The 16,235-nt window shown below is 42.2% G+C and overlaps 1 protein-coding gene across 1 annotated transcript in view; it reads left to right on the top strand.

Moving 5' to 3' along the window:
- The window catches only part of LOC122797753 (trafficking protein particle complex subunit 9-like), a 3,992,710-nt gene that overhangs the window by 44,484 nt on the left and 3,931,991 nt on the right, over nt 1–16,235 (top strand). Inside the window, exon 2 of the mRNA XM_044066278.1 lies at nt 15,399–15,998. Coding sequence (XP_043922213.1) covers nt 15,409–15,998 — 590 coding nt within the window. The 5' untranslated portion in view covers nt 15,399–15,408. The remainder of the gene's footprint in view (nt 1–15,398; nt 15,999–16,235) is intronic.

Here is a 16,235-nt window from a genome sequence, read left to right as displayed (position 1 = left end):
TACTGCTTCAGCATAAGTTCATCTCTGTGTGTCATGGACAGTGAGTGGCAGATGTAGTGAGTGTGTTCTTGACATCCTTATTTGTATGTGTTTGAGTATGTCTTGCATACTGTTTGTTTACTTAAGTAGTAAATGGTTGCCTGACAACATGAGACAAATGCTACACTGCAAGTCTTAAATCCTTGACTACTGGGTCAACTCTAAGGGGTGTGCTTTCAGTGCATTGGTTACCAGGGGTGGATGACTTCCCAAAGGATACTATTATGCATTTCTTGGCATTTAGTTTTATTCCATAGCTCTGACACCATTTGTTTGTGTCAGTGTGGGATTCAATGACCGCTCCTAATTTGCAATCATCTGCATATTCAGTCAGCCAGAGACCACTGACATTGGCCTTGAATTCAAAGAAGTAAATGCAAAAAAGGAGCTATGCAAGGACCAATCCCTGAGTGAATCCACTTGTGACTGGCCTCTTTGTGGAGGTGGACTCCCCAGTTTTAACTTCCTGGGTCCTGTCTGTGAGCCAGTTGGCTATCCACTGGGTGACGTACAAGTTTGTACCTAACCTCTTGAGTTTGTCAGCAATGCCTTGGTGAGGTCAAGATAGTCTGTGTGAATCATTTTGCCCTCATTCATTGCTTTGGTGACCCTCTCAGAAGTCTACCAGATTTTGTAGGCATGACCTGCCCTTGATGAAGCCAAACTGGGTTGGGTCACCACATCCGTTTCATTTCATTATTAAACACAGGCCTTGCACCAGCCACAATATAAAATAGCCAGTGTACCACAATGGCTTTCCTGCTAGAAAAGGCCACTCTTCCTGTTTCTATACTGAATGGTAAGAGAGCAGGATAGATCGCTTGCATTATTGTGGCTGTTTCTAGGCCTGTGTCTAATAATGAAAACAAATGGATGTGGTGACAAAGCTCACCAACACAACTTAGTGCTTACTTTCTGTTGCTTATATAAGCACTGTTGAGGTTCGTGGTTTGTTACCAAATTGAGACAGTGTCCCAGTAGGTAATACTGTAAAGAAGTCTGTGCTCATTTGATAGTGAGCTGATCTTATTTCATGACAAGAGTATCTTGCCTCAGCTTTCTACCCATGTAGCAGAGTTTGTGTCTCTTACCTCCCATTTTCTGAAATAGTAAGCAACTCCTAACTCTGTTTAAGATACATCGGTGTACACAACAAAATTTAGTCAAGTCGGGTGCAACCCAGATAGGCTTGGAACAGAAGGTAACTTTAATTTGATTTAAAAGCCCCATCTGTTATGGTCCACCTTGTTTGGATTGGTATGTAAACCCTGGCAGAGGACAAACTATGGCAGCAAAGTTTTTGGTATGAATTTTCTGTAGTAGCCGCTAGTCCTAAGGATGCTTTCACTTGTCATTTGGTACTGAGTACAGGTCAGTTATGATTGCTTCTTTATCGGTTTGTTTGGGGTCTGTTTATCCTTCTTCCAGTCACATATTCTGATTATTTGCTTCTGTCACGTGAAGCTTAGTTTTGGCAGCATTAACGCATCATGTACTTTGGGTAAGTGTGACTCTGAATAAATTATAACAGTATCACATTATGCAGCCCTGTACCTCGAGTAAGGTTTCAGAACTTTATCCACTAGCCTTTTGAAAACGGAAGGAGCTCCAAGAAAAAAGTAGGGTAAGACAGTATAATGAAAGAGACTTTTAGGAATGGAGAATGCTGTCTTTCCTTTGACCTCAGAGATGAGGAGAATCTGCCTATACCCATTGGGTTAAATCTGGGGTGGTCAGAAACTTTGTACATTAAATTTTTGGAAATATTTACAAAAGCTTATGGAACCACCTGTCTTTGACCAAAACAATCTAACTGTCCCATTCACTTTGATTTCCCAGTAACTCCTAGTTTAAGTATTTTTTTTTTTACTACTTTGCTTGTTGCATTTCTTTGGGACTGTGATATCCTATGTAGTTTTAGGTTTACCTTCACCCTGTCACTCAGAAGAAATCTTTTTTAAAATTCTTTTACTACTAATTTCTGAGTTTTGGTCAGTGTTTGTTTCATGTAGTTCAACAACAGGGATATAATTCCTTGGTGCTGTACTGTTGGTATCTGTCTGCTCCCAAGCTGACTCAATTTTTACTTTTTGTTTTTGAAGTTAGGGACTTGAGGCCTTATAGCAAAGGGGAGGTAGGGAATTAACTTGTGCCATTTGTTAGCACCTTGTATCATTTTTAGTTTAGACAGACTTTTTTATTAAAGTATTCCAGTAACCCGTCCGTGTATAAGTACTACACTGAAGGTCTTCACTGCTTTACTTTAAGAAAATGGGCAAAGGTGGGGCATTACTCAGGGTACGAATGAGGTTCTGTTTTCCACAAGTAGTTCTTTGGGAATCCATACCCTGGAGAAAAACACTAATTCTGTTGGTATTGACTCTGCAGTAGCTTTTTGCAGGTGTACTGCTAAAGGAAACTTAATGACGTTGTCAGTAATCACTAAATTACATTGGTAGCCATTACTAGATTTTACTGGTGGACCTGGAAGACCATGCTTTTCACTGAAGTGGGACTTCTATAATATGCATAGATGTTCTTCGTGTTTCACTGTTGCAGTCAGTACATTTGGGTTATCTGCTTGCAGTAGCCCTCATTTGGCCTGATTAAGTCTTGGGTCCTGCGTCTGTTGCTGTCCCTTCTTCCATGACGTCAGGTCCTCAGGGGTATAAAGCATGCAGCCGACACCATTACATCAGTCTTTTTTGCTGTGTGGTCCCCGAAGCAGTTCGCAAGTGCCGGTCGGCCGACTCCTGAGATTTTCGTTTTCGAGTTTCAGAACTGAAGTCTTCAACTAAAGCTAAGTACCCCATTCGGGAAACTTTTTCTTGCTCCTTTCTGATATCAGTAAAAGTTAATAATTGCATTACTTGTGGAAAGCAAATACCTCACAAAGATTTTCATTCGTACTGTATTCCTTGCCTAGGCCCTGACCACAATGTGCCTTGCTGTCAGTTTTGTGCTTTATTTAAACAGCGCACTATCTGTCGTCAGTATATTTTCGCTTCTAAATATTTAGGTTCTTGGTTTAATTATCCAGAAATGTCAACGGTTAGCCTTCCGACTACTGTGATTCTAAAAAAACGCAAAGATAAAGACAGACTGCCGCCAAGGTCCAGAGCTGCCGATGATGCTTCTCCTAAGCCAGTCGCCAGTTCGCCGGTACTTAGTGAGGCGCTTTCACAGCCCCTTATACCCACTACTTCTGACTTGCATGCCTCTACTGAGACCCATTCGGAGTCCGGTATGCCACAAGATGCTTCAACCGTGGAACCTGCGGATGTCTCTACTTTGGATGGGTCCGGAGCTGCTGTGCAGGCACCGGCTTCTGAGGATGTATTCAGGCCTATGGACTTGCATATCAAACCGACACCTCCTTCATTTGGGCCAAAAACTCGAACCATGCCTAAGAAACCGACGCCCAGGCCGCATGCTCAGGCCTCTATGCCTAAAAAGCAAATGATAAGAATGGCTGAAGATCTTGACTCTAATCGGGGGAAGCCAACCTCCCTCTTAGACCTAGGCCTGAAGTTGTTTATGAATCTTCTGAACAGGATTCTGAGTTTTCTGATTCTTCTAATGATGGATTTGCCCTTATCTACTTATGAGGCTTCTGATGCAGAGGACTCTATTCTCTCTGCTTCCCCTCCAGAGGATTTTAAACATGGAGGCTATTCACTTGGTACCAGAAGAGGAAAAGGACAATGTTTCTATTTGAGACTTTATCTGGTACCCAGAAAAGGCAATACATGGTGTCCTATCCTGGACCTTTCTACTCTAAACACCTTTCTGGTGATTACAAAATTCAAAATGCTGACTTTTCACCAGCTGCTTCCTATGCCAGGCAAGGATACATGGTTGGCAACACTAGACTTTAAAAGAAGCATACCTGCACATCCCTGTCAGGGAGTCTTGCAGAAGATACCTACGCTTCAAAGCAGGCTACATGCACTATCTGTTCTCTGCACTGCCCTTTGGCTTATCTACTGCGCGCAGGGTTTTCACAGAGTGCCTAGCTCCAGTCATTGCATTTTGCAGGCAAAGAAATATTCAAATATACCCATACCTGGATGATTGTCTAATTCAGGCAGAAAGCAAGGCATTCTTTTCAATCATGTGGCCTTTGTTCAAAGGGTACTGACTTGTTTGGGGTTCATCATAAACGAAAAGTCCCACCTGGTACCCTGTCAACAAATTATATTCCTGGGAGCAAGCTTAAATACAACTTTCCAGATGGCTTTCCTCACGCCAGAGAAACGTATACATTTGACAACTTACTTCAAACAAGTGGCCACAAAAACCCAGCTATCTGCAAGGCAAATACTGCAAGCCTTGGGGTTCATGGCCTCATGCATTCAATTCCATATGCAAGGCTGCATTTGAGGAAACTACAATGGTATCTCAAAAGCCTGTGGTGTCATCATTCACAGGATCTGGAAGCAAGGATTCCTATCATACCTTGCCTACACCTAGAGTTCCTTTGGTGGGCAGAGGCCTGCCACCAGAACAAGGGACTACCATTCACATTAATCCCCGCCAAACAAATCTTAACAGACTCATCAGACTATGCATGGGGGGCTCACCTGACAGGGAAATGCATTCAGGGCAAATGGAACCCAAATCAAATGCACCTGCACATAAATCAAAAGGAAATATTAGCTGTACAGGATGCTCTGACAGCCTTCAAGGACCACATTCTTCCAGGACAAAAGACAGACAACACCACTGTCATGTGGTACATAAACAAGCAGGGGGGTACACATTCTTATCTCCTCTGCAGACTAGCCATGGTATTGTGGAACACAGCCTTGAGCTACCAAGTGAATCTACAAGCTCAATTCCTGCCAGGAAAACAAAATACACTGGCAGATGGACTAATCAGAAACCTCAGGACCCGCACAAGTGGAAACTGGAACGAAGGATTTTCAACATGGTGACAAGCAAATGGAGGAACCCAGATATAGACCTGTTTGCCCCCCCCCCAGAACCATCAACTGAACAAATTTTGCACAAGGATTCCCCACAAGCAAGCTTGGAAACTGCATGCCCTATCCTTCAGCTGGAAAAACCTATCAGTTTATGCCTTTCCTCCTCTGCCTCTGCTCTCCAAGGTACTACTAAAGATCAAACAGGACAAGCCAAGGACGATTTTAATTGCACCAGACTGGCCTCGCCAGCACTGGTACCCACTCTTGCGCAGTGTGTCACTCTTGGCTCCATGGCACCTGCCTCAGACTCCTTCCCTGTTGTCTCAGCAGGAGAACGTGATTCTGCACCCTCAGCTGCAAACCCTGAACCTAGCAGCCTGGCTAATTACCTAATCTCTCCTTTACCATCCCTCAGTAAATCATTGATGGATATCATTTTAGAAGCAAGGAGGCCTAGTACTAGAAAATCTTGTGCTGCAAAATGGAAAATATTCTGTGCTTGGAACCAACCTCAAGGAATGAACGCAGCAGTGCCCAATTCATCTCCGATTCTACAATACTTGACTGAGATGCTTCATAAGGGCTTGTAGTTTTCCTCCATCAAAATTCATGCCTCAGCCATTTCAGCTCATTATAGCACAGCACCTCCCCTCTTCTCTCACCCACTGCTCAAGCAGTTCCTCAGAGGGGCCAAAAATCTAAGGCCACCCAGGAGAGCTCCAGCCTGGGATCTTAACTTTGTCATGGAGAAACTCACTCTTCCTCCTTTCAAGCCAGCTGCTACTGCAGATTTAAAATTTCTTTCCTGGAAAACAGCTTTCCTTTTGGCAATCACTTCTGAAAGAAGGGTGTCTGAATTACAGGCTCTTATGGCAGTGGAACCTTTCATCATCATTCATGCGGACAGGGTGTCCCTCAGAACCAATCCCTCCTTCATGCCCAAGGTGGTATCCAGTGTGGCTCTTAATCAGTCCATTCATTTGCCTACCTTCTTTCCTAACCCACAGAACAAAGGGGAATGGATACTGCACTCTCTAGATGTGCACAGACAGCTTAGATTCTACTTGGACAGGACTAAACCTCAAAAGAAATCTGAACAACTACTGCTGGCATTTGCTGCAGGGACAGAGGGGAAACCCATTTCAAAACAAACCATTTCAAAATGGATAGGCCACTGCATTCATTTCTGCTATAAGCACCATGGAAAACCTATCCCACAGGGCATCGGACCCCATTCAACTAGGGCTGCATCTACCTCTACAGCCTTACTCAGGGGTGTCCCTACTAGGGACATCTTAGAAGCTGCTACCTTGAGTTCTGTACATACTTTCACCAAGCATTATCATTTGCCAATTTTCTCTAAATCCAGGGTTGGTTTTGCCACTGCAGTCTTGCAAGGCCTTATAGCTGGTTTTAATTCTATTTAAATTCCTCCTCCCAACCTTGGCTTTGGGAATCTACCCAAATGTAATAACTGCAACAGTGAAACATGAAGAACATAGTACAGTGGTGTACACTTACCATAAATGTAGATGTTCGAGTGTATTCACTGTTGCAGTCCTGGCCATTCTTTCTTGCCGCGCTGGTGCCCCTCGGGCTGTTAAGCAGAAGCCGGTGGGTCAAGATCAGTGATTCATCCATGAACTTGAAAAAGAAAGCAGCACTCTGCTGGGGACTCTTTTTCTTCTCAGCCGATGTCAGACAAAGTAACACTGTTTAACTTGGGGAAACAAATACCTCATAAGGATTTCCATTCTCTTTTACCTGTTGCTATTCCTTCTAAAACCATACTTCCACACACTGAGAGGCTCGAGGAGAGGCTCCGCTGAGTCGTTTCAGAATCTAAGTTAGTGCTAAGTGATTGTCCCACACCATCACCTTTGGACATTTCTACCCTGGCACGGGCAGCTAGGCCCCGCTCCCCCCCCATTAAGGCCTTTTATGCCTTTTTTTTTAAGGTGCCAAACAAGCTTTGCCTCCCAAACCTACATCCCAGAGGCTCACCTCACAGATCCCTCAGCCTCCTTGCAGACCTTTCCCCTATTAAGGACCTTATTTCATTCAATCCAGACAGGGCCAGAGCCTCTACCAGACAAAGACCTCAGGGGCCAGACCCTCTGCCACACACCTCCATGATTCCACACGGATGATGGAGCTGTCGCGACCACCAGAAGGGCTTTATGTCAGCCTTTATGAGATCTCAGATGCAGAGGAATCCCTCTCTTCGGCCTTCCTCCTCCGGAGTTTTCCTCCTCAGACCTTACACCCATGAGAGCACAACGGCAAGGTCAGGATTTCTCTTCTAGATTTGAAAAGATTAAGGACCTTTTGCTCAGTATGCAGCATAGGCCCACCCTAGGCCCTCCTGTTCTATTGCCCTGTGATACAATGATGTGGTTCAGTTCTCATTTCCACTTGTATAAAGCCCATTCTGCAGACCCAGAAACTATTTCAGGGCCCCCTAAAGGGCGCCGCTCCGCTACTGCCAAACTCTCTACCCTCTGACGTCTAGAGCTTTAGAGAGAGGAGAAGAAGGTGTATACTTCTTTCCAGACTTTAATAGCCCCAGAGAGAGGGAACACAGGCCCTCTAGAGGCAGAGGTCAATCGGCTATGCTGGAGAGGTCAGTGACTTAACTCTGATTCCGCCTACAGGGATCAACTATTCACACTTTGCCAAAAGAGGGAATGCAAGATGCCCTTTGACTTGTCTACTACGCTTCAGAGATTCAATTGCCTGGCATCAGTAATTGGCTTACTGCAAGGAAAATCCTGCAGGCCCTGGGTTTGGCATAGGACAGCTGAGCATGCACATAAACCAAAAGGAAATGCTCACTCAACAATCAACTGAAGACATTCTGCTCCCAAGACAACACTGGTATCCATTATTGAGAAGCATGTCTCAGGCAAAATTGGCCTGTCCTATTCTTCCATTAAGATTCATGCTTCAGCAATTTCAGCAGAATACAATGTGGACCCACTATCTTCTTCTCACACTCTCCTCAAACAACAAGAAGACCCCTTTCCTGCCTGGGATCTCAATTTTGTGCTAACCAGCAACATCAGCGGATCTACAGTTTCTATCTTTTCATGCCAAAGGTGGTATCTAGGATATCCTTGAACCAAGCTATTCACTTGCCTACGTCTTGCCTAATCCACAGAATAGAGGGAAAAACTTTTTTACCCTGGATATACACAGGCAACTACGCTACTACTTGGACAGAACAAAAAATGGATAGGAAATTGCATTCGCTTTGCTACCTTTCATGGAAAGTCAGTTCCTGAAAATATCAGGCCTCACTCACAAGGGCGGCCACCACTACAGATTTTAGAAGCTGCTACTTGGCTCCGTGGCCATTTTGGCCAGCATTATACAATACCTTTTTATACTCCAGAGCAGGGTTTTACCCACTTTTGCAGTACTGCAAAGGGATCTTTCCTTTTCAATTTTTTCTTCCCTACCTCCTCTCCTCCCCTTACCCATTTATGACTGCAGATGCATCCTTGAAGGACATAGTACAGTTTTGTACCTACCATAAATGTAGATGTCCCTCTGTGGTATTCCTGGGGTGCTTACCCTCTTTTAGCTAGCTGGGGAATCTATTATGGTGTATTTGTTTGTTTGTTTATTTATACATGTATATAATTTGCAAATGTTTGGAACTTTTCAGCATTTATCCAAATTTAGCCTTCCTAGAGGGCACCTGGCATCTGGGCAAGAAAAACTGAAAAAAAAAATGGCCTGATGCTTTTATACAGGACAACCCATATGTTATGACTGCAGATGCATACCTATCGGACATCTACATTTATGGTAGGTACAAAACTGTACTTTACCCCCTCTCCGCCCCCTTTTCTTCCTTTGGCTATACCTCTACTCTCACTTACTATGCTCTAAAAGCTTTTTAGTGTATTTGCGGTTCTGTTGGAGGTATATCCTTGTATTTATAGATTTAATTGCTTCCCATTAGGGGTGCACCTGACATCTGGGGCAAGAAAAACTGATGTAATGGCATCAGCTGCATGTTTTATACCCCTGACATCATGGAAGAAGGGACAGCAACAGACGCATGACCCAAGACTTTGTTAATCAGGCCGACTGAGGGCTACTGCAAGCATATAACCCAAATGTAATGACTGCAACAGTGAATACACTCTAACATCTACATTTATGGTAAGTGTACACAACTGTACTTTATCAGTGGACTTCTGATCTCAGGATGTGGTGACGTCTTTTGATATTCTAGGAAGGGAAAGCTGTCCAGAATTTGTGTCTTTCACTACAACAGGCCAATAAACCTAGCTAAATGTCTAGTATTGGTTTTGTTCATCCTTGAGTGTTCTCCTAAGATATAGCTCTGTGCCAATTTCAATACAAGTGTCCTAAAAGGTTTTTAAGAAGTGGGATTGTCAGAGAGATGAAGAACTTAGACAGGAGTATAAGGAGATGAGGTGCATGGCAAAGAGAGAGGTGGCGAAGGCTAAGGATAAAGGCATATGAAGAGTTGTATGAAAGGTTGGACACTAAGGAGGGAAAAAAGGACCTGTACCGATTGGCTAGACAGAGGACCGAGCTAGTAAACATGTGCAGCAGGTAAGGGTGATAAAGGATAATGAGGGGAACATACTCACAAGTGAGGAGAGTGTGAGCAGATGGAAAGAGTACTTTGAGGGGCTGATGAATGAATAGAATGAGAGGGAGAGAAGGTTGGATAGTGTGTGGATAGTGAATCATGAAGTGCAGTGGATTAGCAAGGAGGAAGTAAGGATAGCTATGAAGACGATGAAGAATGGCAAGGCTGTTGGTCCAGATGACATACCTGTGGAAGCATGGAGGTGTTTAGGTGAAATGGCAGTGGTGTTTTTAACTAGATTGTTAAATGAAATCTTGGAAAGTGAGAGGATGCCTGAGGAATGGAGAAAGTGTTTTGGTACCGATTTTTAAGAATAAGGGTGATGTGCAGAGCTGTAGTAACTACAGAGGGATTAAACTGATCAGTCACAGCATGAGGTAATGGGAAAGAGTAGTGGAAGCTAGGTTAAGAAGGGAGATGATGATTAGTGATCAGCAGTATGGTTTCATGCCAGGAAAGAGCACTACAGATGCGATGTTTGCTCTGAGAGTGTTGATGGAGAAGTACAGAGAAGGTCGGAAGGAGATGCATTATGTCTTTGCGGACTTAGAGAAAGCGTATGACAGGGTGCCTAGAGAGGAGTTGTGATATTGTATGAGGAAGTTGGGAGTGTCAGAAGTATGTGAGTGGTACAGGATATGTACGAGGGAAGTGTGACAACGGTGAGAGTGACGGATGCGTTTAAGGTGGAGGTGGGATTACATCAAGGATCAGCTCTGAGCCCTTTCTTAATTGCAATAGTGATGGGCAGGTTGACAGACGAGATCAGACGGGGTCCCTGTGGACTGTGATGTTTGCAGATGACATTGTGATCTGTAGTGAGAGTAGGGAACAGGTGGAGGAGACCCTGGAGAGGTGGAGATATGCTCTAGAGAGAAGAGGAATGAAGGTCAGCAGGACTAAGACAGAATATATGTGTGTGAATGAGAGGGGGGCTAGAGGAATGGTGCGAATGCAGGGAGTAGAGGTGGCGAAGGTGGATGAGTTTAAATACTTGGGATCAACAGTTCACTGTAATGGTGAGTGTGGAAGGGAGGTGAAGAAGAGAGTACAGGCAGGATAGAGTGGGTGGAGAAGAGTGTCAGGAGTCATTGTGACAGACGAGTACCAGTAAGAGTGAAAGGGAAGGTCTACAAGAGGGTAATGAGACCAACTATGTTATATGGGTTGGAGACAGTGGCATTGTTAAAAGGCAGGAGTCAGAGCTGGACGTGGCAGAGTTAAAGATGCTAAGACTTGCACTGGGTGTGATGAGGGTGGACAGGATTAGGAATAAGTATATTAGAGGGTCAGCCCAGGTTGGAAGGTTTTGAGACAAAGCCAGAGAGGCAAGATTATGTTGGTTTGGACATGTGCTGAGTAGAGATGCAAAGGATGAAGTTGCCAGGTAACGGGAAAAGAGGAAGGCCTAAGATGAGGTTTATGGATGTGGTGAGAGAGGACATGCAGGTGGTTGGTGTGACAGAGCAAGATGCAGAGGACAGGAAGAAATGGAAACGGATGATCCTCTGTGGCGACCCCTAACTGGAGCACCCAAAAGAAGAAGTTGTAATATTTCTTTTGTTTTTGTTTACTATGTACAAGCAAAAACAATAGAAGAACTAGGATGAGGTGAAAAGGGTAACTGTCCCAGTTCCTAAGTGTCTGGGGGGAGTTTAATCGGCTGCTCCTGATTGCCTTTTAAAAGTTGATATGCATTACAGCGCAGTGTTACAGCATCCCCTTTGTGGTCATTTTGCTACAATTTAAGAAAAAACAGCTTTGTTTGCTTTATTTTATTTTTCCTAAACAAAAATGAGAGGGTCATGGGTGGGTAGCATAGACAATACTTGATTGTCTCCTGCATTTCAGGAGCCCCACACACCTTTTTTTGCTCCTCTATTGAAGGAGGGAGAACATGTTTTTTGTATTAAAAAAAAAATGTAAGGCAGGGAGAGTTGGGGACAGGGCATTCTTCAACTCAAAATATAGGTTTAAGGGTCAGGCAATCTGATCATCGGTTTTGCCTCCTTTTCTGGCTGTATTTTTTATGGCTGTTAGTATATCATTATCCCACTGTGCTTTCTTAGTTTTCATTGCTTACCTCCAGGTCTGCCAAGTCAGGAATATTTTATTTGGTCCACTGCAATGTGCCAGTACACATGTTTCTTCTTCTCCTAGTCCTTCCTGTACATAAGAACTTATGTCAGTGACGTTCTTGTGTGTTTTGCTTTTGATAATTGTTTTACTTTTACCTCATTAACTTCTGTATCTTTGTGTATCTGCTGCAGAGGCCCGTTTCTGATTATCCTTGTCTTTTGACCTTACAAGACAGAATGTGAACCAAGAGTCATTTTTCCTTCTTTTCCTAGTGGATTTATAGTTTTAGGGCTGTCCTGTAGTTTCACACACACGTCAATTTTGCTTTAATGTCTTTTGTCTTGGTATAATAGCTTGTCCTTCAACTGCTTCAATGAAAATAGTCCCCCATTTCTTATTGCTTTCCACCCCTGTATTATACCTTTCTTTCTCGCGCACTGGAAAGGGAGGAAGGGAGGAATGGGTGGATGTTTGAAGAGCTGAGAAAGAGATGAAGTACTTCTAATCCCTAAAAAAATTAAATTATTGCTCTTCACTCCAAAACACATCTCTACCGAAACAACACTAATTATCGCCTCTGCTAACACCATAATGATAGAGCAAGTAAACTACCCAAAAATTACTGGGTGGCATCATAGATGACCAAATGACATTTGACCACCATGCATCAAACGTAGTTATAATTTTTTTTAATCAAAAAATAGGTATGTTTATACAGAATAAAAAATTACCTCAATGGCATAGCCAGAAGATGTATAGCCTCTACTTTCTTGCTTTCATCTCATTTCTGTGTTGTCCCAATCTTCACTAAATTTAGTCTCACAACTGTCCTTACTTGCGCATTGTTATAATGAAGTAGCAAGATTTGCATTAAACTGTAACAATAAAATACTCCACTGCCTAGAGGTCACAGAATTAATCCATTTAGAACTACCACATTACCTAGCTCTTTCCCAGCTAACTACAATGCACAGACTTTTTCTATAAGGTAGAATATTGCTTAGCTCTTAACTTTTATACAGCATTATTACACCAGCAGAATTTTTATGCTCTGGAGAAAAATCACTGTAATCAAATCCTCTAAAACTGCAGTGTAGTGTAGCTAAACTATGGAACCACATCCCACTAACAATGTAATCCATTCAGAATGCAAACTCATTTAAAGTGCAACAACAGCTTCACCTATCAGATCAATAGATCTGCTTCTGTACATCCGCAGCATAAATGGTACTGCTGTCTCCATCTTGTCATAACATCAAAACTTTCCTCCTCTTTCAGAATCCTATACCCTACAACCAGTCTTCACCTATGACTGAACAGTTTTAATAGCGTCTCCCTGCTATTTCATTATATTGTGATGCTGCTTATCCCCACCAGTGAACCTGCTTTGCACCCCCATCTCTGCAATGCAATGTCAACGTTTTCTGCAGTACATAGTTCTTTCACTCCCTTCATTTTCTCTGAATTTCTAAGCACTGATCTCATGATCTATTAACTATACAACAAACCTTCTTCATAGACTTGTACTAGGATAACTGCCCCTGTGGGCCATTTTAAGCTTAGCCAATTACCCCATGTGAGAATCGAACCTTGCACCTTGTGTCTACAAGGCTGACACCCCAACCATTGGGTCAAATTCCCACTATCCTCCTTCAAATGCTTAACATATAATAATACATAAATATTGCATAAATATCTTTATACTGTAGCATAGCAGCTTCTGCTTTTTATGTGAATGTAATGTAATCATCAAATGCATCTGTAATTATTATGTATTTAATGTTTGTTCATGTGTATATATATATCTATATAAAAAATGTTTTTAATTAGTTGGAGCTTTCTTCCTGGGCTTCCACAGAAGAGAGTTTTTTGACTAAACCCAGTTGGACAAACCTGGTGAACAAAAGTAAAAAAAGTTCTTTGTCAAGGTGTGTAACAGGCAGTTGGAACAGGAAGCTATGGGATAGTTTGTGTCTGATAATGGGATGTATGGGAGTCTGTTGGAGATGGGAGGGAGACAGGAAGTAAATGCTAATGTGATATAGGAGTGCCAGTTGATAAGGGAATTAGGGAGGCTTTGAGAAGAGTGTGTCATATGAAGTAAGAAAAATATATAATAGGAGTAAATTATAAAGTTATGGGTGTCTTTGTTGCGTAGAAGGGAGAGGAGCTGAAAAAGGGAAGGGTGAACAAGATAAGGAGCTTTTTACATGTATGGACCTGGATAATGATGAATTGGAAAGTGGGGGGGGGGGTTAAAAGAGTCTGGGTAAAGCATAAAGGAATTTGGAGATTAGGCAGTATCAAAAAGGATATAATTGGATAAATCTAGGGGTAGGGAAGATTGTGATACAGAAATGAGGGAGTTTATAGGCAGGCTGAACAATCTTAAGGCTAGTACTCTGGGTGAGGATCACATTTATGTGTTTTGTGGTCACTGCTGTAGGGAAGCTAGCTCAGTATATCTAATATTAACTTGTCTGAATAATATAAGTGCTTGTGGTAGATTTATTTGTTTATAATTAACAAAATGTTTTTCTAAATATGATAGTTTCTTATTTTGTGAGCATTTAAGCTGTAAAATAAAACCTGTATTGTTGTCAACCTCTCTCTTTGCAGACCAAACAGTATCTGCTTGAAACTACATTCTTATCTCTTCAGAAAGAGTCTATAGCACCATGATGATTATTGAGATTAGATGAATGGGCAGCTGAAGGATGTCTCCAGTCCCTGCCCCGTGTTTATTTGCTCTTCTCAAGCAAATACATTATGTAAAGCATCTGCCTGTTTTAAATGCAGCCTGGTAGAGTGCATCATCAACATACAATGTTTATGCAGTCAGAAGACAAAAAGGAACAATAAAAAAAATACACATTGGTTGGTGTTACCCATATTCTCTTTACATGGACTATGAGATTTATATCAAATTGTACAAGCTGTAAACACAATTGCACATTTCAGTACAAACCCCAACTGCTTAAGTATGTATAGTCACTACACATATGTACTTGAGTATACTGGTAATCTATGCAAATATGCAGTCTGCCAAAAAAGACATTTCTGCAGGGCATATGTCCATGCACCACTGGAGTGTTTTACTTGTATGTTATCACCTGAGTTCAGGCAAAAGAGAGAGCAATCACACAGTGATTGTTCTTCACTACCCATTGATCTCAGATTGCAGTTGATACCTTTAGACATTGCTACAACAAATAAAGAACTGACAAGGTAAAAACACCTTCAGCAAATATCTCTGGGCACTTCACATGTAAGCAAATACATTTGAACAGGTCTGCATAAACATGTCCACACAGTATAACTACACAGATTGTAAATGTTTGGTAGGTAAATTTCAAGCTCATTTTCTGCATATTGACTTACAGCATGTTACGACTATTAACACTTTATACTTCAGTATACAGCACTGCTTCATAGGTTCATAGATTAGTACTAGACTTAACTGCCCCTGCGAGCCATTTTAAGCCCCCATTCCTTATAGACTCAACTCCTGTACTGTACCTTGTGTTTGTAAGGCAAACACCTTAACCATTAGGCCACCCTCCCATCCTCAGAATCCTTATGTATTCAATGTACAAATCATTTTATGTTGTATAAATATGTAGTCATTAAAGGGCCGCTGCGTGTGTGTTTTATAATGCATGTGGAAAAATTTGGATGTGTGGATTATTTCTAGTAACAGCCATTGTTTTCTGTTGTAGGTTCGTATTAATGAAAATGAGCGCGCCTGACTACATGCAGTGTGCTGAGGACCACCAGACACTTTTGGTGGTGGTTCAACCTGTTGGTATTGTTCCTGATGAGCAGTTCTTCAAAATCTACAAGCAGATCTGTGTAGTGAACCAGATCAGCATTAGAGATTCACAGCGAGTCTTATACATTCGCTATAGGCACCACTATCCACCAGACAATAATGAATGGGGTGATTTTCAGACCCATCGCAAAGTTGTGGGATTGATATCCATAACAGAATGTTATTCTTCAAAAGACTGGCCTCAGACTTGTGAGAAGTTTCATATGCAAAAAGAGGTTTATGGTGCCACACTGTACGATTCACGCTTGTTTGTGTTTGGATTGCAGGGGGAGATAACTGATCAACCCCGCACTGATGTGGCTTTCTACCTAAGCTATGATGAATGCAATACAATTGCAAAGAAAGTAGAGGATTTTATTGAGTCCCTTTCAATTGTGCTGGAATCCAAGCGTCTTGACAGGGCAACTGACAAATCAGGAGACAAAATTCCACTGCTTTGTGTGCCATTTGAGAAGAAAGACTTTGTTGGCCTAGATACTGACAGTAGGTGAGTAATCATTCTGTTAATTTGTTAATGATTTTTTGAATGAGCTATACAGCTATGCTTGTTAGGCAACCTGCTTGTTGTGAGGTTTACTGTATACTGTTGAGTAGTTTCTTGCATTATTGATTCTGGTGTAAGTATTTGATATTAGTACTTTAAAAGACTGGAAAAAGACCATCAGACATTTTAAGCAACGCACCTTATGTTCAGGGTGGTACTTGTATAATAGTGGTGCTATCT

The sequence above is a fragment of the Protopterus annectens genome, chromosome 3.part1, assembly GCF_019279795.1.
Source record: "Protopterus annectens isolate FY-2018-M chromosome 3.part1, PAN1.0, whole genome shotgun sequence".
NCBI lineage: Eukaryota > Metazoa > Chordata > Ceratodontiformes > Protopteridae > Protopterus > Protopterus annectens.
This window is presented reverse-complemented; position numbering and strand designations above follow the sequence as displayed.